This window comes from Gouania willdenowi, chromosome 19 (assembly GCF_900634775.1).
Source record: "Gouania willdenowi chromosome 19, fGouWil2.1, whole genome shotgun sequence".
In the NCBI taxonomy this organism is placed as follows: domain Eukaryota; kingdom Metazoa; phylum Chordata; class Actinopteri; order Blenniiformes; family Gobiesocidae; genus Gouania; species Gouania willdenowi.
In genome coordinates, this window is record NC_041062.1 from 10,508,120 (window position 1) to 10,532,695 (window position 24,576).

At 38.9% G+C, this 24,576-nt stretch overlaps 1 protein-coding gene across 1 annotated transcript; it reads left to right on the forward strand.

Annotated features, from left to right (window-relative positions):
• The first annotated feature begins 5,695 nt into the window (after nucleotides 1–5,695).
• On the forward strand, nucleotides 5,696–16,928 carry fam171a2b (family with sequence similarity 171 member A2b). Its single transcript, XM_028477000.1, has 8 exons — nucleotides 5,696–5,939; nucleotides 9,416–9,643; nucleotides 10,566–10,658; nucleotides 10,754–10,912; nucleotides 11,302–11,478; nucleotides 11,684–11,797; nucleotides 11,958–12,084; nucleotides 12,201–16,928. Exons 1-8 carry the CDS (start codon nucleotides 5,819–5,821, stop codon nucleotides 13,678–13,680), a joined length of 2,499 nt encoding a protein of 832 aa, XP_028332801.1. The 5' UTR covers nucleotides 5,696–5,818; the 3' UTR covers nucleotides 13,681–16,928.
• Nucleotides 16,929–24,576: the final 7,648 nt, after the last annotated feature.

Here is a 24,576-nt window from a genome sequence, read left to right on the forward strand (position 1 = left end):
TGGACGCAGCCTAAGAATGTTTCAGGTCCTTCTTTGACCTTCAGGGACTTTAATCTTCCTGTGATTGAACCATAGGCTGTAAAAAGAATGGACGACGCACGCTCATGGGGAAGTGTAGCTTTTTTTTAGCGCTTCCCTTGTTGAATGGCTGCATTATAGGCTCCTGAATCTTCTCTCACACGCACACGCACACGCACGCGCACACACACACATCTAGGTCACTCTTGCTTTGAAGTTCTCACACTTCATTGAGGATCTTCTCAACATTTAAAGCTGTGTGTGTGTTCTATCATTCCTCTCCAGTTCTAAACTGATAGTCTAATAGTTAGGGAAGTGAGCTTGTAACTGGAGGGTCATGGTTCCAATCCCCTGTCTGTGGCGCATGAGCAAGGCACCTAACCCTGAGCTCCACTCTATGGTTCTGGTCCAGAGAGAGTAACTAACCCTAACCCTCAAGGAGTAACTAACCCAAGAGAGAGTAAAACACGTTCCACATCATTAGCAGAATTTTTAATCAATGCAAACAAAGGCGTGAACTAAAGACTTCAGGTCTAGGTTCTCCTTAAAACCAGAACTATGGACCAGGTTCTCTTTAGAACCAGAACCATGGACCACAGTCTGATCTTTTAATTTTTTAAATTTTTTTTTTACTTTAACTGCACATGCTGTCGAAGGTCAACACTACAAGAAGTGCAATCTTTTAAAGACAGCAATGCATGTTTTGTTATTGCAATTAAATAAATGAACTTATTTTATTGCAAAACTGTGACCATCACCAGCCATCCCTAAGGAAGGCTAAGGAACACTTTATTACAGTGACGATATAAAAAGAGAGTGTTACACAGGGAAGAGGGAGTCAGGGTAGGAAATGGACAGGGTGGGGAACAGTTGACTGTTTTAAAGTAAGAGTGAGATGTTATGTTATAGTTGCGCATATTGTGCTTATTGTGTTGTGTCATCAGTTCAGACAGTCTAGTGACAAGTGTGGAGGTTAAGTATAATGATGGTGGCCATGAGCAAAGGGAAGGAGTGAGTGGTTATACCTAAAACAGGTATTTGGGATCAACGTGTCTAAGGTTAAGCCCAGTACAAGTTTATCCCACAACCCACGGCATGCCGGTGCATCCATGACCAAAGTTTGTGCAAGAACCGCTTCAGTGAACCCAAGCGCCGCCCCGGGCCTGAAGATGCAGCCAGGCTAGCAGTAAGAGTGGGGGCCAAGGAGCCCTAGGCCACCCTCCCATGACTGAGCAGACCCCAGATGCCCCCGAGATGCCAAGCCGAGAGGCAGCCACCGCCCCCCCACATACACACCCAAGAAAGCCCCAAGGAGTCGAGGACCCAGCGCACCCTGCCACCAACCCCTACCCCCAACCTCCATTTTCATCTCATTTAATGTCAGCATTAACATTTTAAAATTACATGAAGAGTAAAAATAGAAAATCATTGACCCTGTGAGTCACAATGGCAACAAAAAGTCATTTGATCCTTTGATGACAGTTTAAGGAATGATGGTGTTCAGAAAAGGTGTTTTTTAATGAATGTGTTTAAGTGTGAAGTCCAGTCATTCATAGAATGTTAAAGAAGTCAATCACATGATGAGTTTGCTTTTTTAGATTTGATACCCCAATTTTCATTAAACTCCTCCTGGTGATATTTGGAACTGCTGGACTTTCCTTTGATGAATATTAGTGTAAATATATATATCATCTGGAGGACTAATGGAATAAAGGAGGATGAAGGGAAGTGAGGATGTGAGTTATTGGCCTTCACTGGAGCTTCTATTGATTTGCTGCAGCAGCCTCTCACTGTGACACAGTGTGAATGTTAATCAGGAACATGAAGCTTCGACCTTTAACATGAACAATAGGAGCTTTACAACGTCCTGTTAAAGCCTCTCATGCTCATGTAAAACAGCCGTGACATTAACACCGTGCTTTGTTTTCTACTGGATGAGATGAGATACCTGATAGGTGTCAAAATTATAACCCTTCATTATATAAATATATAAATATACGCCTCAGCACTGACGCACGCACACGTCCTCAGCGAACAATATTTGACATCCATGACATTTACAGCCACACAGGTTATTTAACCATTGTTAAAGATACAACAGACAGGTTTAGATAAATAAATTACAAAAATGGGTAGCACTTCCCAAAAATGATTAATTTTTTTTTCTCATCTAAAAATCTTTAGGGTCTCAATACTTTGTCTTTCAATAAGAAGATTAATATTATTAGAATATCATCCCACATAATAAAGTAATCTTCTAAAAGAAACATTAAGTAATTAATAATATAATTCCACTGATATTAAAAAAAAATTTAAAATGTGCTGAAGTTCTGCCTAAAGCCTTGAGTTGCTAGATTAAATTTGTTTATATTACAGTGCATTCTGGGTAATTTCACAACCAGAAGAGAACTGATTCTCTGTGTTTTCAGTGCGTAGATAGCGTTTAATGTTTATGATGTACTTTAGGAGCTGATCTACATCATTGATATCTGTCTCCTATGTTGAACTAGTGTAGCTCTGTGTGTATATAACAATAATGTAAATGTGTGTATTACACAATAACGAGATGTTATCAGAAGTCTAGGAAACGCTCTGAAAGAGAGACCGGTTTAATTTACAGACGGTTTCACATATTATAGAATAAATTAAATGCCAAACAACAACAAAGTGCATAGACATATATATATTAGAGCTGGGACTTTATCGTGCTATTTTAGAACCTTATTAACCGTTATGGTGCCTTCAAGTTCACCTTGTAAAGCTCAGAAATAAATCCAACATAGTTAAATGAGAGGCAGTTAATATTTGTTATTTCCAAATTCCATAAAATAACCAAATCAAAGTGTGTGTTCTCTGATCAAAGTGTGTTTTCTCTCTTGGGTTCTAAGTTCAAAGACAATTACAAAAAAAGAGGTGAGTGAGTGATGAAGACTTTGATTCATCCAAACTTCTTTCACTCCTAAATTCTCTTTTTGGTGCCATTATTCATTTGATCATTAATCGATCCTCCATCATCGTCAGCGTCTCTTTCCGTCTGAAAGGATCAATATTTCATTCCTGTATTCATTCACTTCTTTTCTCATCTCTGCTTGAAAAATGGAAACGTGGACGACACCGATGCATCACTGACACAGAACATAATCAGTGTTTTTGTTCAGCAAACAGTCTGTTTAACCCTTCCCTTCCCATTCAGAGATCCATTCTGATTGGTTCTTAACATCACGTCCAACGCCTTTCACACAAACTTTTGTTGCTTCCAGTTTAGTATGATTTTTTTGAAATGCGAAAAAAAAACCTAAATAGTCTTTTACTATGATCTACTGCCGGTGGTCATTCATATACATTAATGTATACAAGTCCCTCCTTCATCCTACAGACCCTTATACAAATAAAAACGATCGCCGAGTGCTCCCAGCCAATAGGCTTCGACTTCGTGTTTTGAGACTGTCAATCAAAGTGAATGCGGAACTGTGCACGGAAACAAGGCCGTGCGTCACAACAGCAAACAGGTAAATATGATTTTGGCTCTTACCTGACCCATAGACCTATATCAATGTGACCTTTATGTTCCGTGATGCACGTGCAGAAAAGTAGAGGCGTAACTTCTGGTAGGTTGCAGAGGCAAGGGCAGGAAGTGGAGCTGTTGAGGGCGGGATATCGAGACGTCCTCTCAGAAACTCTGGATATCAGCTTTAATGTCATGTTTCACAGTTTTAATAGAAAACTTTGATTTGAACATAGATCTAAGAACATAGAACTCTGACCCAATAACAGAACATAGGTGAAAAGTTTGATCCAGACTAAGCTTCCTTTAGACCAGTGATTCTCAACCGGTGGGTCGGGACCCAAATGTGGGTCGCAGACCAGTGCTAGGTGGGTCACGGACAGCTGGTCAAAAATAAATAAAAAAATAATGTCTCATGTTGGACTAGTCTTTTATTTTGAAATTTTTTTTTTTTTTTTGACAGGCATGCTGTGAAATGCACGTTGCAGATGAAAATATAGAGATTTATGTTTTTAAAAAGATTATGTATGTGTGTGTTTTCAACAGCTATTTTTGAAAAACAAAACTTGGTCTGAAGAATTAAAAAAAAAAGAAAAAAAAAAGTGGGTCGCGAATTAATGCCCGTGGCAAAATGTGGGTCCCAGGGTGAAACAGTTGAGAACCCCTGCTTTAGACCATCAGAAACAGAACAATCCAGGGTCGGCTTTCCGCACAGGCAACACAGGCGGCGGCCTAGGGCGCCATCTGCTGGAGGTGCGCCAAATTGCACCAATCCCCAAAAATAATAATAATTAAAAAAAATTATAATAAACGTGAAACACACCCTTTACAATCATTGTACATGTTTTCTCTTTATTGAATATTAATATAAAAAAATCTGGAACTATACCAGCTGATCTTCTGTCCATATTTACGCGTTAAAGTCCACTCTTGCCTAGGCCACCGAATGACCGAAAGTCGCCCCCGGAACAATGGGATCATCAGTAAAACACAAACCTTTAGAAGTATCTTCATGCACAGGTGAGACCACAGATCAGAGGATTATCCAGAGGGCGGAGTCAAAAAAAACAAGGCGGAGTCATACAGGATGGATCAGTCGAACACGAAGAAGAATGGTACCACAGACCATCAGGGATTAAAGACAAGTAGAGTTAATGAGCAGATGAGAAACAGCTGAGCAGGAAACAGGGAGGAAGGAGACCTTCAGAATAAAAGCCCAGAGGCAGCAGCAGACAGGTGGCATAAGATAAGACAATTCATCAGTTCAATCTCAACAGCTTCACAAGAACTTGTTGCTTCCTCAAGATAAACAGATAAGACAAAATCCAAGAGGAACGAGACAAGAGTAGAACAGAGGAAATTAGACAAAATAAATAAGACAGGACAAGCTGACTAGAGAAAAAAAAAACTGGACAAAAACAGTCAAGAAGAAGAAACGAGACAAGACCAGAAAGAATCATCTGAAGAGCAGAAAAAGAGACACTTCACAGAAAATAAAAGAATGGACAAATAAACACCTGAACATTGTGTGGTTTGTGTTTGACCTAAATGTTCTCCACCTGCCTCTCTCTGCTGACTCAGCAGTTTTACAGCACTATATACCAACGAAACAAACAACTCTGCTCTTATTCTTCTTTCCCCCCACCTCACACTAACCTTCCCTGGGGGGCTGGTGATGGTCACAATTACACGAAAAAATAAACAACTTCCTTTTTGCACAAATATATAAATTATCATCATAATGAATAAGAATCACTTTAATCTAACTTAGTATAACAGGGACATCTTCCGGTCAAAGTTTGTAATTACGCCACTTCTACATCTCTTTTCTCGAATACAGTATGTTCATTGTTGTTTTACTTGGATTTTTATTTCTGTAATTTTCTGTATTTCTAAAGCGTTTTCATGTCAGTAGGGCAGAATATGACGCATGTTTTTCTTTCTTCTTCTGATTAAATATGCTTCTAGTGTGTGAACAAAAAGGTTCCAGTTCTATCCCAGGTTCCCTCAGCTGCAAAAACAGGCCAGTTGTATCGTCCTAAAGGTGACGCTACAGCAAAAACAATGAACACTTTGGAGTTATTGTAGATCGTGTGTGTGTGTGTGTGTGTGTGTGTGCGTGTGTGTGTGTGTGTGTGTTTTCTTCATGTAAACCCCGCCCTCTTTCTCACTCTCTCTGGTTCTCACACCGACTCCTCGGTGAGGCTGTGACCGGGGGAGAGGCTCTGAGGACCGGCTGTGGCAGTGAGGACCATCGGTCTAGTCCTGGAGCTGGTCCCGGACATGTAGGTGGTGATGATGGGGATGATGATGAGGATGATGGAGGCCCATCTCAACCCTCGTTATCTGCTGCTGCTGTGGCTGTGCTCGGTGCGGGAGGCTCAGACTAAGGCCATCCCTGATCCTGCGGCGATAGGTGAGGCCGATGGGAGAGAGGGTGGGAGTGAAGGGAATGATGGAGGCGATGGTGGCTTCCATTTCATTTCCTTCTGTTTATTTGTGATAAAAACACAGGCCTTTGTTTCAACCAACCGAAGCTTTGGTTTGAAACAATGAACGACGCGTTCATCACTGCAACATTCACTCGCTTTGTTTCACCTCTAATTTAATTCAACCGCTTATAACGTGTTTATTATTATTATGGAGGACATTTATTTATTTATTATGTAAGTCTGGCATCGCTACAATGTGTGCATGACTGATCACGCACGCACGCGCGCGCACACACACACACACCACACACACACACACACACACACACACACACACACACACACACACACACACACACACACACACAATCTTCCATGTTCTCTTATTTGTAGTCCATCCTCGATAATAATAATAATAATAATAATAATAATAATAATAATAATAATAATAATAATAATGATTATGACCTGATCCTGTAGTGTTTCTAATCTATTACTTCACGACTACATCACACAGTAATGACACAACTTTAATGAATTATTCAAATTTCTGTCATTTTCATTCATTATCATTTTTATATGAAAATATTTACATTTATTTTTATTCTTCAGTTTTAATTCCTAAAATTCTGAAACTTTTACATCATGTATGTCTCTGAATTTTTAAAATCTAACATCATTAATTGTTATATTATGATTGAAAAGAATCGTATTTCATCTATAAAATTATTTATAATAACGATTTTAATAATATTAATAATTATTATTATTTTCCCTCATCTCATATGGCACTTTTCAAGAACCTAAAGAACTCTTCAATGTCAAAAATTCTCATTTTTAAATTATTTTTTATTTAAGAAAATAACTGAATCATTTTTAGTGAAGCACATCACAAACAATTTGGAAACGATACACAACATTGTTTTCATTGTAACATTGCGATGTGATATTTTAAAAATAAACTTTGTACAAACCTTTCAAGTTTCAAATTTAATCAGAATATAAAAAAGCATGATAAACATTTTAAAGTGCAAAAAGTGTCATAAAACAGAGAATGACGATTCATGGAAGTTAAACATTAAAACCACATCATGACATTCTTTCAAAGAAATTCCAATCTGTGCAAGAATTTATCAAAAAGAGAGTTAAAAAAAAAAAAAAAAATCCTAGATTTAAAATGAGGAAGATGATGATAATAATAATAATAATAATAATAATAATAATAATAATAATAATAATAATAATAATAAAAAAAAATAATAAAAAATTTAAACAAAGTTCCATTCCCATTTCTGGCACCAAATCAACAAAACAATCAACACAGTCCATTTATTTTCAAAGGATGTAAGTAATTTTTTATGAACCACTTTTTGTAGATAAAATCACAAAGTGCTGTACAGAGCAGTGGAGAAATTCATACAACGTGCAATATCACAATAGAATAATAAAACATGGGTGCATATATATCATAGGAGCAGCATCATAAAAGGATAATACAAATTGAAAATCCAATTAACTAAAAGCTTTCCTGAAAGCAAAGGAAATCATAATAATGATTGATCATTATTGAGCAACACAACAACAACAACAACAACAACAACAACAACAACAACAACAACAACGTCAGTTTGTCAGAATCTGATTGGGAAAAAAACCAGAGGGGTATTCCAGAAAGCATGTATGTACGAGCTCCAATGAGGGAAACTCTGAGTATCCCATTCCTGAAGGCGAGGTATGTTCTTCTTTGAATATGTCACCATGGTAACATTCTCCATGAACTGAGCCTGCTCTCTGGCAGGTGTTGTGTAAGAAACCCTGAGTTTCTACCTGGCCCCACCCACCTGAACACCGCTTCTCAAGGAACACTTTAATTAACCTTCACGCTCTTTTCTGACCACACATTTAACATTACACACTGCAGACGTGCTCACATCAATACAAATGTTGTGACGCTTTACGTTTTTTTATTTTTTATTTTTGCAAATGGTCGTTTTCTTTATAACATTGTGGATGCAGAACATTCAGGGAAAGTCACTGTATGGTTGATCTTCATTAAAACGCCTGTATTGTATTGAAACAACATTTGTTTGTAACAAAAACCCTGAACTACAACTCCAGTTAGGGCTGGGCGATATATCGAATATACTCGATATATCGCAGCTTGTAGTCTGTGCGGTGTTGAAAATGACCATACCGTTAAACTCGCGGACTTTTTTTTTTTTTTTTTTTTTTTTTTTTTTTTGAAATGTCATCTTAATGACAACATGCACAAAAGGGCACTATTTGTTTTAAAATATTGTAGTGGCATTATGTACAAAAAGTGCACTTTAATTTTGTGTTTTGAAATGCCATGTGAGTTGCATCCTGCACTAATGTCTTGTTTTGAAATGTCTCTGTGACAATTTTGCACAGAACGTGCACTTTCTGTTGTTCTGTTGTTGTGGACGAGACCAACGATGACAGGGATTGTAGAGTCTGAAACATCATAGGTTCATGATAACTTGATAGCTTCTAATACTGAACAATATTCTGCCCTCTAGTGGTGAAATAACTGATGCATTTGTTTTTGTTTAATCATTATAGTCTGGAATGATGTCATCAGGATCATTTAAATTAGTTTAATTTGAATGAAGTTGATCAAAACTTAATCGATAAACCTGATCAGATTCAGTAAACTATTGATCCCTGAGGGGAAATATGTTGATATTAATGCTGCTCTCATACGTCTTTATATGACATATATATAATAAAAAAATGTTTTTTGTTTAAATGTATTTGTAATATATTTCTAAATGAATGAAATTTAAAAAAAAAAAAAAAAAATCATTTGTGTGAATAAAACAGAAAACAAAATATCCCTGAACTTATTGATTAAAGTCAGGTCATGTTCTCCACCACAGATCCTGGATCAGTACCAGTAGTGGGCGGTTAAGGAAGAATTGTTGATGATGACACTACTTTCTGTTGACAATTTTATGTTTGAGCCACTCACTGTTTAATAAATACAGTTATGTCAACTTTGACTTAGTTGTGATATCCCCTTTTTTGCATGAAAGTTTAAAATTGGCATATATTAATGCAGTATGATCAAGAATGTTTTAATGTAGACATATAGAATCATCATACTGGTGTGATTTTGTGCATCAAAGTGTTAATTCAAGGGTAATGCAAAATATCGAGATATATATCGTGTATCGTGACATGGCCTAAAAATATTGCGGTATTTATAAAAGGCCATATCGCCCAGCCCTAACTCCAGTGTTTTATCGCAATCCTGCACAGACTAAACAGCAGCTCTATGTGACACGGCTCTATAGAGCAGCTGGGTGTGGTTTACGACTCTGTTTTCTCTGTGTGTGGGAGGAGCTTGTTTTGTTTGTTCAGCTTTATTTCACACACATTATAAAACGTTGTTCTTTAGAGTTTAACTGCAGCTTTAATCTTCTCGTTCTTCTCTCAGAGGTACAAATAAAAGTCCAAGTGTTCGACAGCACCGACCTCTCCTCATTGGCCAATGCTGAGGTGGAAGTCCACAGTAACCAATCGGTGTTGGCGTCCAGCCGGGCCGAGGGTGACGGCGTGGTAAGAGTCAGCTTCCTGTACCGCGTGGGAAGCTGGGTGATCATCTCAGCTTCTAAGAAGGACTACATCACCAACTCATTGCCCTGGACCTCCAGCCGCATCCCCTGTGAGTCCCTCACAAACATCACTTTATTCATAACAATGATTATTAGAATCATTGGGAATGATTATTACAGTTTTAATATGATAATAAAAAATGGATATTGTTTAATTTACATTCACATCTTTTTAAAATTTTGATCTAGTAATAGTATAATTATATAATTATTGTTAGTATTATTAATAGTATTGTAATATTATTAAAGGCACACAGTGTAACTTTTTGCCACTAGGGGCCCTAGACCTGTAACTTTCACGTCAAGCGCCCCTAGTGGCCACAAGCGTTGCAGCACTGTCGCTAAAATCAACAGTCAGTCGGGCCAGCCTCCCTTGTCTTTTGATTGTGAATGCAGACAGTAGTTGATGTCTAACTTCGGGATAAGGATTGGCTCTAAGGGCTGGGTCGATTGGGCTGGTGTGCAAAGCGGAGCTGGGCTTGCGCCGTGGCTGGAGGAGCAGCCGCTGGCCTCCTCTCCCCGCTGCCGGAGGCCAGGCGCTCGGCCCTCCTCGCCACGTCCATGGCCCTTCCCTCCTTCTCCCTGGCCTCGCCTTCCGCTCTGGGGCCGGGTTTCGGCGGCCTTAGCCCAATGAGTATATCTGAGCCTGTGGTCACGTGACTGCCGTAAAGTGATGCGTTCTCCAAGCATTCTCCAGGTCACATGACCTGGCCAAAGATGGTCCGTCTCTCCAAACTTTCAAGAAAGCAGCCCCGCTCGGAGCATTGATACTGTCAAGCGCTGTATATTGACCTGAAGAATCATTTAAAATAACTCACATGGTTCAACTGTTTAGGTCAAAAAGTCTGCGTTGTGGCTTTAACTATTATAATTTCTAATGTTAATAATAATAATTAACCAACGTCACAATGTGAATAGTTAATGTATAAACATATCTTGTGTAATGATACTAACGTGATGCTATTGGTCCAGTGTACGCCTCAGTCAGCCTGTATCTACTCGCTCAGCGCCCAGGAACTCTCATCCTGTATGACGACGTCCTGCAGGTTCTCTCTGGATCACCAGGTAAACGCAAACCTTTTCATTCATTATTTCATCATATGTGTCATCGTTACATCTTCTAAAAATGCAGAAGAACAAAGAATGCGTTACATCTTCAGGTGCTCGTAACCAGCCGCTGGTGCAGCTTCAGAGGAAGTCCATCCAGCTTCCTGTGAGCTCCAACTACACGTCTCTGTGGGCCACACTGACCACGGCCAGGAGCCAGTATGAGATCGGTGGATTCCCGTTCCTCCTGGGACAAGAGACCAACAGCTCAGGTCCGAGGGGTTTTTAAAGGGTACCTGATGGGGTGTAACCATCCATCTGGATCCATATAGCCATACAAGATGACAAATCCAAAGGAAATGAACCTCTTTATTTCACGGCCTGGTGAAGAAACTTATTATGCAAACACCCCTTTCTCATACCACCAAATTATATGAGATCAAAGAGCTAGCAATACATTTTCCTCATGCCCAATATGATTCAGTCCCAAACTATACCAGGTCCCTGACCTAGTGCTAGGGGAGATCTAAAACATGCAGAATAGGGGCTCTCCACCACCAGCTTTGGACTACATTACAAATGGTGTGATCAAAGCAATAAAATCACAGGCCAGGTGTTGCTTCTCTTACAGGGGTCTCTGTGTGTGTTGCTCTCTTTTTAGGTGCCGAAACATGGACAGACTTGACAGCGCTGGCCGTGTTTAGTGTTCAGCTCTTTGACAAGGATGGCAGCAACGTCCAGGTCTCGGAGCCGAGCCACGTCTCTGTGCCGTTGCCTCCAGACACTCGCATCAGGACGGCAACTAGCGTTCCCAGCTGGTTTTATCAACCGAAAACGGGTGAGGGACTCATAAATCATGGATGGCAGCAGGATTCAAGGTTATGTAACAGTTACTAAAATAGAAAATCAGCGTTCTGGAAACATTCTACATTGAGCTTAGTTATCAAGGGAAAAAAGATAAGATGTTAGCTTACAGTCCTTATTGTTAGTAATTATGATAATATTTAAAATAAGTATTCTGGAATATCACTTCTTCATTGCAGGGCTCTGGGTTCGGAATGGGACCGGCTACATTCACAAAGAAGGAGCCCAGTTTGTCTGGAGCGTTGTCATTCCTCAGACTGGATACTGGTTGGCTGCTTTTCCATCATCTTCAGGTACTGTAGATCTGCTCAGAATAAGATACAAGAACCCAGCATTTGTTGCTTCTTTAAATGCTTGGGGCCATTGAACACGGCTCTGCTTTAAATTGTTTGATGATTCGATGAATGATTAAATGGATACAGACAAATAAATTATTTATGGATTTTTTTGCAGGATTTGGTCTGTCTCATCCAGGCTTGAGGGACATCACCACCTACCACACGCTGTTCCTGCTCTCCATCCTCGGCTCGCTGGCTCTGCTTGTGCTCATCCTACTTTGTGTGCTGCTCTATTATTGCAGGTGTGTGAAACATCAATGCACAACTTACCTTAAGGTTTTTTTTATAAGCATCGGAAAAAAATGGATACATTTTCAGCCCTGCTTTGAGTATCAAGTATGATCTGTTTACTTTGTAGGCGGAAATGTTTGAAACCTCGTCGTCAGCAAGGCAAACCACACATTTCCAGTCTGGGTGGTGCTAAAAGAGACCAAGGAACTTCTACTTCACGCTTAAATCTTATCTGCGGAGGCCATGTGGAAACGGGTGCTTCCACTGACAAATCTGATTTGACTCCAACTCTGGAATACCAAAGTTCAAGGGAGGACCTAACTAAGCATGTTCCAGCACACAAGCTGCGAAATTCCAAAGGTAAAAACCCTTCTGGTCCACAGCGAGGTGAGAGTTTTCCAATGAAGGTTACACAATCCACGGAAACGAACAACTTGGACAACCCTTTGCTACATGAAGACTACAAACGAAGCTACAGCCCCAAAGAGGGAAAGGAGTCCGACTATCACAGACACCATAATGCCAACGACAATCGAGGATATGCCTCTGATCCCCCATCCCCTCCTTGTTTTCAAGGCTATGTGCCAAGTCAATCCGACAAACCACCAGAATACTCAGCAGCAGCAGTGGATAGTTTAACCAGACCCACTTCTCTAAACACCCAGCCTGGTCAGATTATTTTCTGCAGCTCCATTGACCAGATGAAAGAGAACATGTACCGAAGCATGGTGCCAACCCTCGTTATCCCAGCCCACTACATGCGCCTGCCATCTGAGTTTTCTGGTAAGGAAGGAAAAGACACAAAGGATCAAGACAAAGATGCTACTCAGATGGGAGGTGGCTCCCAACATCATCACCATCATTCCCAGAATCAACAGCAGCAGCAAGGTGGATCCCAAGGTGATGACTCTGAAGGGCCCAGCTGGGCATCAGACTCTTCTGGCCGGCCAGTAACCATCCCGGTGCTCTTTAATGACTCCACCATGGCTCAAATGAATGGAGAACTACAGGCTCTAACTGAGAAGAAGCTGCTGGAGTTGGGGGTTAAACAGCACCCACGTGCGTGGTTTATCTCACTGGATGGACGTGACAATGCCCATGTGCGGCACTCCTACATAGATGCTGGAAATGACCTCAGTGGTGGTGGCGGATTCGGGATTGTGTCCAGTAGTGTTCCACGAGATGTTAATCTTGAACCACCTCTGGAGATTCAAGAGAGAAAATCTAGTGCCATTCGGAGAGGAAAAGAAGAGCGCTGGGGGACGGGAGGACGAAAGAGCCACGGCGTTGGGAGCAGCGGTGGTAAAATTTACTCCAAGCTGGCATACCCTGACCACACAGAGCCCAGTATCAGCGAGGGACGGCCTGTCTCGCCTGAGGAGAACTCTCTCACTCCTCTGCTGGACGAAGGCTCTTCCACTCAGAGATCAACTATTCCCAGACAAGGACGAAGCCGCGGGAATAGCAACCGCAGCAGCAACAGCGAGAACCGACGCGACTCCATGACCAGTCCAGATGATGACCCCGACGACAAGGATGAGAACAAGAAGAGCCCCTGGCAAAAAATTGAAGACAGGCCGCTCATGGTCTTCCACCCCAGGAAGTGATATACGAGACCATTAAGTCAGACTTTAAGCCACCTTTTACCAAGAGAAAACCTTTTTACATCTAACATGGAAGACAGATTAAATGTTCAGAGTTATGTTTCCACATTAAGCACAACTACGTCTCAGATGATGTTTAATGGCCACTCTTTCCTGATACTACCGGTGTTCTTGATGAGTTTCCTGTAGCCTAACAACCTTTACCAACTTTTGTGAAACTCTCTCCTATCATGTTAAAATCCATCACAAGAGTGTACTGTTTGTGGAAATAGCCATTCGAAAGAGCAAAAAAGAAGAATAGAGCACTTACAATGGATTTGATGGCCGGTACAAGAAATGTTACAAAGTTGTGGAGACTTTTTAAGAGACATTTAAAACTAATTCTCCACGATCCCAAACTAGTGTTGTGGTAAAAAAACAGAGCTGCCAGTCGACCACTGGGAGCAACTTAAGGTTCAGTGTCTTGCCAAAGGACACTATGACACGTATAGACTGGGATCAAACACCCAACCTCTCAATCAGAAGATGACCCTTCTACTACCTGAGCCACGGTCACCCTTGTGAGATTTTGCTTGTCCTATCTTATTGGGTACCCTTAAAGTTATTCCGCATACTTCAAGTTAATGAGACCCATCAGTTGTGCTGGTCCTTGCATTTTACTTCTTAGTGGGTATGCTTGATTTACTCCTCCAACGTTTGGATTGGTTGTACTTTTTTGTTCTAATTGTGATGATTAGAAATGTCGCACATCTCAACTGAAGTTTCATCCTTTTTGTCCTTCAATACTTGGATTGATTGAGGCTATAACTTTATCAAAAGTGTTTGTGATTCTATCTTTCTGATGTTGTTGATAGTTTTTCAGCCAGCAGAGACCTTTGGAGTATTCCTCTCGTGTATAAATACTTATAAAGACTTTGGTTTAGGAAGCTTGCATGATTCTGAATGTATGAGCTAAAAAGGCCCTTCTCAAGTCTTTACACTGCTGTGAGGACAATGCTCCTAATCGCCAAGATGTCCATTACTTGATTATTTGATGACATGGAAATATCTCACCAAGCTGAGCAGGCCTGCACCACTTCTCTCCTGCAAGTGCCTTTTTTTCCACATATTAGATAGTTTTCGGCATGTGCGTCCCTTTTTGAAAATGCAAACGCACAGATCAACAAGCACTGATGAATATTGTGTCATCCTTGGGAGCATGCTAACAACTTTTCTCTTGGCTACTGATTTAATATCTTGATCGCTTGTATATTTCCTCTATTTCACCAAACTTGTTAATGTTACAATGAATTAGATGAGATTTTATGTGTCTGATGAGCATGTAACACGTACAATAGGTAAGAATCATTTTATTGAAATCTTAGACTTGAAAATGAGTTTGACTGCTAAATCAGCTTGGTTATGTGAAAATAAGCTTGTTTTTTTCTCACTAGATCTAGCTTTGATAAAAGTCTCTTCCAGTCTTAATTGTTTACAATGACATACTGATCAACAGGTTCCAACTGTCATCATCATGGCCCACGACACAATTAGTAATAGTAGGGCAAGAAGGTTGCAGGGCCAACCACAATGTGGGCTGTCCCACCCAGCATCCAACCACTAAACAAGTAACCAGGACTACCAACATACTCTTGCCCAATATGAAATATTATTATATTAAATAAAGTATCAAGCTTTGAACGTGTAAAACTGCATTGGGCGAATCCTTAACTCTGATCTCTAACTGTATTTTATAAAAAAAACCAATATGAATATAAATTAAATACACATATCAAATAACACACATTGAATTGCACTTTGGGACATGTTAGTGTACCAGTGTTGGGGTTTTGTTAGTGTTCAATTAGTGTTATAGCTATTATCAATGTTAAAATTTTGAGTTAGGTTTTGGAGTTAGTGTTAGGTGTTAACATTTATCAAAAAAGAAACAGCCTGGATTTTACCCACCATAAGGGGTTTGCGTTCTGTCAATTGGGAATTTTTCATGGATTCTTGCAGCCGGATGTGTGTTCCTCCTCCTTTCCTGTTTCCTGAGGCTTTTTAACCACTTCCCCTCCCTTTCTAGCTGATTAATGATGAGTCTCAGGTGTTCATCTGAAGGAGAAACGAGGAAGTTAAGGGTGAGATAAGGAGAAGGAACCAGTCATTACGTTTGGAAAAACACTTACAAATTCCTGATAGTTAATACATCATCCCTTAAAGATAAACAGGTTGGAATCAAAGAAAAGACAGTGATTTGCTCTATTGCATAGGTTCTCAATGTGTGGGTCAGGACACAAAAGCAGGATTTTGATTAATCAGTTTATATCAAGCAATAGATGGTGATAATTTGGTTGTAAATCCATTTAATTGAGTCCAAGATATAATGGATATAATGTTAAATGTTATGTCTATTTCAGCCAATGACAAAAAACCCAAACATTTGAACTTTAAATGTTAAAATTCAAACACAGCTGAACAAATGAAACTTCACTGTCAGTTTTATGACGATACATTTTTTACACTGTTGTTTGCATCCTCAGCAGATGCATTACCACCACCTAATAAGGTGGAATGTAAACTAGTAAATTACTGTAACTGCAGAGAAAACACATTTTATATGTCACTTTATAAATTCACCCCCCAAAAAACTCTTCCCTGTAGAAACACCAATGTTGGAAAGTTGTGTGATTCCAAAACAGAGCGTGCACAAGCACAGGAACATAAAAGCTCACAAGATGCATGTCTGCGGTCTGTTCCCAGCACTGCTGTGTGTCGGGATAAAGAAATCATGTGCTGAGCCAGGCCACATCCATCAATAGGAGTGTTAATATGGATATATTCACACGTGAACCTAATGGCTTACTTAAGGAACACATGATATAACACAACAGACTTGTCTATTTATGATTACATGTGAGGACATTAAATATAAGAGATGAATTCACTGGTTGTGTCTCTAGATTGATGGTTGGATGATTTATGCTTTTATATTGTCTATCAATGAGCTGAGCCTTTTCTTCTGCTTAGTTTTTATTCTGTCCCAAATAATCAGCTCATGAAACCAAAAGGTTAATTTGAATGCAGTTTTATTGCAGCCCATTTGAGCGAGTCCTTTGCTAACCTGTTACTGGTAATCTGGTATGTGTCAATGTTCATGAATTCACAGTATGAAATGAAGGATGTCAAGTTATCGGTGATGAAACAATTTCTGCTGGACTGTTCACTGCTGTAAATGTACGTGTGTTTAACTAAATATACATTTCTAATGAGTTAATTGTGCACTTGTGGTTTTTTCTGCTTCTTCATGTTTATTTGACTATAGAGGTTCTTCCTCCTTTGCTGTAAATGGTTTGCTCCATGAATCTGGTCAGATTACCTGTAAAAGCAGTTCTTTCTGTACATGAATCAAGACAAATAAATTTGTTCCTGTGATATTTTGGAGTTTTTTCCTCATTTACAGATTTGTATCAGCTGCTCTGAGGACAGTTATTTAAGTGTCCAGAGAGGAGAACATCCTGGATCACTGTTACACCACATCAAGCAGTGCTTATCACGTGCTGCACTGGGCCTCTCGGACCATGTGATGGTTTACTGTGTTCCTGCTTACGGACAGAGACTGAAGCTCTGTAAACCTGTGGTGAGGTAGTAGAGAAACTCCAGATGTGTTTGGACTGCACCGACTGGGATGTTTTCAGGTCTGCTAACAACAGCCCGAACAAGTCTACAGACCACACAACCCCGGAGTCACTATCTACAGCTTTGTGCTTCAAAGCAGGTACAGCCCCAGGGCTTGAAGGTTCTCTAGGCATCATCATCATCATCATCGTCATCATCATCATCATCATCATCAGGTCCAGGTCAGCATCAGGTGAAGATCAGGAAGGAAAAAAAGTGCCCTCTAGTGGTTAAAATGACTATTATTTGTGGTCCAGGGTGCTGAAATCCCTTAGGAATTAGAAACAATCTAAAACCACTTGAGCTCAAGTTTTTTAAAAAAGGTTAAAATCCCTTCGTTATGAAGAGAGAGGAGAAGGCTTGATGTTTTACTACAAAAGTTAAAACAGATTGTAATGTGTGATACAGTTCAGAAATTATGAAAATGTTTTATTGGAATTAAAATGACAATTTAACAATTTATCATGTTACACATTTTATCGTACATGCATACAATTGCTCGGCAGATATGTGTAAGAATATTACTATACCATATTGCACAAAAATAATCAGTCTACACAAGGAAATTGTCACATCTGAATTTAGTCAGGCAGAATACATATTATATGTAATCATTTTTCTACATTAAACGTGGAGCATTTCCACCATCAAGGAAACCCGAGCTTATCTAAAAATTTTCATCAATAATATATAAAAAAACCAAAAGAAACAAAACAAAAGGTGTTACATTTTCAAGCATGTCTGAAATAATTCAGCCTCCCAGTACTGTATAAGTAAAGCATGGGCATGACAGTAGATCCCAGAATATATGTAGTAATAATTGGGATTCCCATAGTGCACACAAATATTTGGAAATCTTTAAACCAACTCTTCCCGATGATAAAAAGCAGAGCTGGGGGAAGGTATGATATGACTGTCATGGCCAGGCTGTAGATGAGGGTTTGAAGTGCTTTTTGTTTCTGGGGGTGAATATTTCTGCCGCTGGGGTTGGACGTTAACAGAGCGCCAACAATGAAGCTATCGCAAATCACAATGATTACGACTGTTATCAGGGCAATGGTGATGGAAATCGCGCCAAAGAAAAATTTATAAGAGCAACTGAACATAACAAAACATATCATTGTCAGAATCCAAACCAAAGCAAGCGCCACAACCCTGGAAGTCAGTGTCTTCTGCTTGCGGTAAAAGATGGGGTGCACCACTGCCAAGTAACAGTCACAACACACACAAGCCACTACTAGTGGTCTGCCACATACGTTCAAAGAAAACAAACCATTCCAAAAGGCTTCTATTGTCCTGTTATGCCACAGAAACATGTTGATCATTCCAGGAGGAATAGTGACCAAGAAGATGGCATCCATGATTGAGAGGTTGAGGATGAAAAGAGCGTTCGACGTGAGAGCTGTTCCTTTTCTGTGCTTGTTAAAAATCTCAAAGAAGATGAAAACAGATGCAGGGAAACCAAAGGCAAAGCACAACAGTGAAACTACAGAGTAGAGATATTGGCCTCCCTTCATTCCTTCACATGCATGAAATTCAAATATTTGCATCCTATCACAGGAAAAGTAGTTGGAGGTAATATTGGAATAATGTGGCATTATTATATCACAAATATTGACTTAAGCCAAAGGAAAATTCAAGTTATTGAGTCTGTCTCGTCAGAGAAACAGGGACAGTAAATATTCACCAATGTGAGGCTGAGATGCTGCAAAAAGAGGAAAAATCATAGATTAAATGATAAATGTATTTGTAAAAACAAACACATCTAAGAGATAAACTTTTTATCTCTCCACACCTAAGCAGACTCTGACAATCGTTTAATCGGATTATACTCTACCTTCTGCTACAGCTCGGTGGGAAACTTCACTTGTGTTGAACACCTGAAGTAAGTGCTTCATATGTTTGTATTTGTACATCCATCATCACATGAGCAGGTGTCAACAACGTGCAAATGTTGTAGAGCTATTACAAAAGTGCAGCTGTACAGAAAATTAATGACAACAATAACCAAACCAGCTGTTTAGCATTAACGATAACACTCAATCTCATCAATCTAAGGAGTTGGCAAGCATGTTAGCATATTAGCTCGTTCAAACTTTAAAAAAAAAGTCCAACCAAAGTGTTAATTTGACAATATAAAACATGAATGCAATTTATCATCACGGAAAGCAATATTTGTGTGCATGACGTCTCAAAAATACATTCAAGAGTGTGTAAATGTTACCATTTGACATTGTAATCCACATTATTTACAGAGAGCAGAAATATTTTTTACTTGTTATTGTTCTACATCAACTGTTTTTAATATTTGTTAAATATTTTTTACTTGCTCTTGTTCTACATCAACCGTTTTTGATATTTGTTAAACATTTTTTACTTGTTGTCGTTCTACCTCACCTTTGTTCATTTCAATAAATGTTCCTTTTTTTCCCCAAATTGACACTTGTAGCATTTGTTATAATCATCGTGTAATTTTTATGATGTAAATTGAGGGAGCAAAAGTAGTAGCTTCAAATATTGGCTCAAGAAAATCGGCCGTATCTGTCATCGGCTAAGGCTGAAGGAAAAAAAAATCAATATCGGTCTATCCGTAATACAACACCAATACAGAAATATGCACCGCATTGCCCCACATCTGATATCATTTCAACATTTTGTTTTCAAAAACAGTATCATCATTACTGATATACAGTTTATTATTTTGCCATCTATTTTGTGATTGCATGAAATATCTAAAAAGCCTGCACACAACAAAATACCAGTAATATAAATAATAAAGGTTAACCATGACATTTAGGGTATATTTATCTACAATATTCTGAGATCTGCAACTTTCAAAATCTAGGTATAGATGAATTTTTATTTATTATTTTTTTTTCAAACTTACTTCATTAATAGGCTACACAAGGGGCATACATTACAAATACAATATATATCAATCATGAGTTCGACAACTACATTTGAAACAATCTAGAACTCTAGAGTTGTATAAAGTGAGTAAAGGCATTACTGCAGATCCCAGAGTTGAGGTAATTTGAATTGGAAAGGCAAACAAGCACATAAAGATAAGTAAATTCTCAGCCAGAGGCCTCCCGATCATAAACAGAAGAACTGGAGGAAGATAGGATATGAATGCAATGACCAGGCTGGAGATGAGAGTCTGAAGGGCTCTTTGTTTCTGTGGGTGAATATTTCTCCTTCCCGGGTCCGATCTTAAGAGGGTAAGAACTATGAAGCAATCACAGACTAGAATTATTGTTGAAACAATAAGAAATACCAATGTAGGAAACAAGCTTAGGTATGGCCTGCTGATAATTATGTATGCAATCCCAATGACAAGCGTCAGAGTCCAAACAGCGCCTGCCAACGCCACCCTTGGAGCCAGATTTTTATTCCTATGGTAAACGATCGGATGAACCACAGCCAGGTAACAGTCGAGACAGATACAAGCCATGAAGAGGGGTCGACCACATGTGTTCAAAGCATAAACACTGTTCCAAATAGCTTCTACTCTCATATTATCCCACATGTGTTTATTCAATAACCCAGGTGGAATGAAGGCCAAGAAAACAGCATCCATGATGGAGAGGTTGAGCAGGAAAAAATCATTTGGTGTTAACGGAGTTCCTTTTCTCCGTGTCTTCAACATGTTCCAAAAGATTGCAACAGATGCAGGAAAACCAACAGAAAAGCATGAGAGTAAAAGAACAGTCGAGGCAGTGTTTTCATGAACGTTGACACACGTAAAATCAGAAGAGTTGGAGTTGTTGGTCTGGTTCTTAAAAGGATGATACATACTGTATTGAGAAATGTTGCAGATGAGTGGTGGAGGAAAGGCCTGTGTGGATACAGGATATGTATTAATGACCGAAGTGCAAATAACAGAAAGTCTATACAGGTATATCAAAGAAATCATTGTCACGGTTATTTAACCATGTAAACCCTTACCTTTTAAAGGGGTGTTTACTCCGACTTATTTTTATTGTGTTAAATGGTCCAAACACCTGCAGGACTGGCTGCTCCTGTTTCTGCTTCAATATTCATGAAATTGAGAGAAAATGCAAAACGTTCACCAGTAACACGATTCATGCAAATCATGTTGTTTATGCTTATGAGAACAAGAGGGAAGATAAATGGTGCATTTAAAGCCAGATTCTGTCTATTATAAAGATGAACAATCAGTCCATAGTCTGAGTTTGAGTGATTTTTTTTTGCAGTATTCACTTTGTTCTGTCCAGAATAATAAAAATATCAAGCTTGCTTCCCAAAATATCACTATTGTCATGTTTGGTTGGCTTAAAAAAACCATAAAGTTATGAACCTACCACGCATGTCTCCTTTTAAGGAATCACACGTGATCCCGAGAGGCATCAAGAAAGCTGAGAAAGAAAAAAAAAAAAAAACACACCATATATGAAAGTTAAGATATCAGAGAAAAATCCTACAAGCATGAATGAAACCCTCCATGTCAGATACAGTATGTGATGTATATCTAATATATCTCTGAAAAGTAAATCTATTATATAAAGAAGATACAATATGTTTTTAAGCCAAATTGTTCTGAAATGCTTCAGTCAGTCAGATCAAACCAAATTGTGTATGATTTATGGAACAGAAATGAACACTGGTTTTTCACCTTAGTAATACTATTTTATTGTATAAGCTACAAAGTTTAATCAACAGATTTGCATATGCAGGCATGACCTTATTCTGTTCAAAACGACAACCACACAAGGAGAGCCATAGTCAAAGTTGCGTTTCACCACAAATCTGTGCCAAAAACCACTGCTGACCTGTCAACGCTGCATTTATTTCAAATGAATGCAAATTTTGAGAAGGTTTTAAAAAGCGTGTTCTTTTAAAAGAACCCATACAATGCACTGAATAAACAAATCATGTTTTAAGAGGCGTCAGGTGGAGACATCACTCACACCCCACTAGACTGGTTCCAGTCCAATATCTCAGGCTGAACTCAGTTCATTCAGCCAAAAACATTCCCCCGTGACTACAGGTGTGCCCCAAGGCTCAGTCATGGGGCCATTTCTTTTCATCATCTACCTCCTCCGCATCGGTAATATCCTCCGTAAATTTGGCATTCATTTCCACTGCTATACGGATGACACCCAGCTCTACCTCACCAGTAAACCTTCTTACACTTGTTGCATCTTGTGGTGTGGAAGGTGGTGACAAAAGGGTGGTGTAGAAAAAATCTTCGGGACGACTGAGTTGTAAATAATAGGCAGTTTATTAATACAATCAGAGTCCAAAACAGGTTAACAAAAATGAGCCCCTGCCGAGAGCTGCTGGCCAAATCATTGCAAACTCTGAGGCATTTCAGGAAACAGGAAAATGTCTATATACGTACTCCTGAGGAATGTCATCCAACAGGTGGTATGTCTCTAACATCAACAGTTTTTCAATTCAAATCAACTCCTCTGTCTTTCGTGTATAACGTACAGGCATTAAAAGCGTATTGTAGAAACCAGTTATTAAATAATGATATTAGGAATCATTAAAATGAATTGAATCCAAACCTAATTTCAACAATAACATTAATCAACAATATTTAAGTAGCATGAATTGTAGTATTGCTAATATACATGTAATTGAGATACATTTTCTATATCTAAATAAGTACATTAAAGCAAATGTACAGTCGGAAAGACTAACTTTCACCTTCACCTGCCGCATGCAGACACCAAGCAATCCAGTTTTCCCCAGTTGTACAGGGAGAGTAAAGGCATGATTCCAGATCCCAGAGTGGAAGTTATAACAAGTGGAAACATGATCACACAGACAAAAAGATGAATATTACTATAATATAAACCAATAACAGCAAAGACACATGGTGGAAGATAAGATACGATGGTCATCACCAGACTGTTGACAAGAGTCTGGATGGCTCTTTGCTTTTGTGGGTGAACGTTTCTTCTGCCAAAGTCCATCTTTAACAGTGTGTGGATAATGAAACAGTCACAGATGACAATTACTGCTATTGTAATCAAAGAAACTAAAACAGGAAATAGGCCTAAATATAATGTAGGAATAAAGGCTAATGCAAGAGCAGAGGCAAGTGTCAGAATCCAAACTATGCAAACTATCACAACCCTCGAAATCAGACTTTTGTTCTGAAGGTAAAAAATCGGGTGAACCACAGCCACGTAACAATCGAGGCAGATGCACACCATTAAAAGTGGCCTCCCTGACAAATTCAGGCTATAAAACCCATTCCAAATGACTTCTATAATCACACATTTAATGAATACATGATTCAATATTCCTAGTGGAATGATGGCTAGAAACAAAGCATCCATGATGAAGAGATTGAGCAGGAAAAAATCATTTGGAGTAGGTGATGTTCTGTTTGCCTTAATCATTTCCCATAGGGCAGCAAAAGATGCAGGAAAACCAAATGCAAAGGACAACATTGTGAAAAAAGCCCAAGCATATTGACTTGCTTTAAACTCACAAATACTTAAGTTTGTACCAGAGTTGTTGGATTCATGAGGGTTGTTTAGCCAACTCCCAAAATAAATTTCGAGCACCATGACCCAGCTGAGCAGTGAATGACCGACCTGAAAGATACAATCACAGATTAATAGTTAAAACAAGATGTTGACTAGTGTAAAACTACACACTTAAAAAAAAATACTTAACTCTATCGAAGGTATTGGTTGAGGCTGGAGTCTATTATGATTCCTTAAAACCATCCAGGACATGTATTGATGTACTGTGAGTGTCTTTACATTTATCTAAACCTCAAAGTCTGAGTCAGTAGAAGATTTGCAAATCCTATGATTTATGGAAAACATATGGTCAACAACGAATCAGGTTCAACCAAGGGTAAGAAAGTGAAGGAATATTCCAACGTAATGTTCTGTGCATTTTTCAGTGAGGTATAGGAATTTGTCCTACACAAAGGGAGGAAACTGCTGAATAAATAAATTATAATAATGATAATAATAATATATAATAACAATTGAACTAAATCAGTGCATAACCCTTTAAATATTTTTACTAGATTAATTAACTATTTCATAATGAGTGGGAATTATTGGATAATAAATTGGAGATTTTAAAATAGAGGAGTAAAAGTTAAAGATGTGTGAGTAAGTTCCAAATGTATGCCTTATTTGTAAGATATTGCTTTATGTAATTTGTTTTATGTACTTTCTCTAAATCAGACTGTAATGGATCGTTTAAATAATTTCCCTCTCCTGGAAAGAGACATTAGAATAGACT

What these genes read in the sequence shown, in the direction of transcription:
- fam171a2b (XM_028477000.1), top strand. Translation starts at nt 5,819, where the DNA reads ATGATGGGGATGATGATGAGGATGATGGAGGCCCATCTCAACCCTCGT. An exon ending in GTTTTATCAACCGAAAACGG is followed by an intron (nt 11,479 to 11,683) that starts GTGAGGGACTCA and finishes TCTTCATTGCAG; the next exon opens with GGCTCTGGGTTCGGAATGGG. An exon ending in GTGCTGCTCTATTATTGCAG is followed by an intron (nt 12,085 to 12,200) that starts GTGTGTGAAACA and finishes TTTACTTTGTAG; the next exon opens with GCGGAAATGTTTGAAACCTC.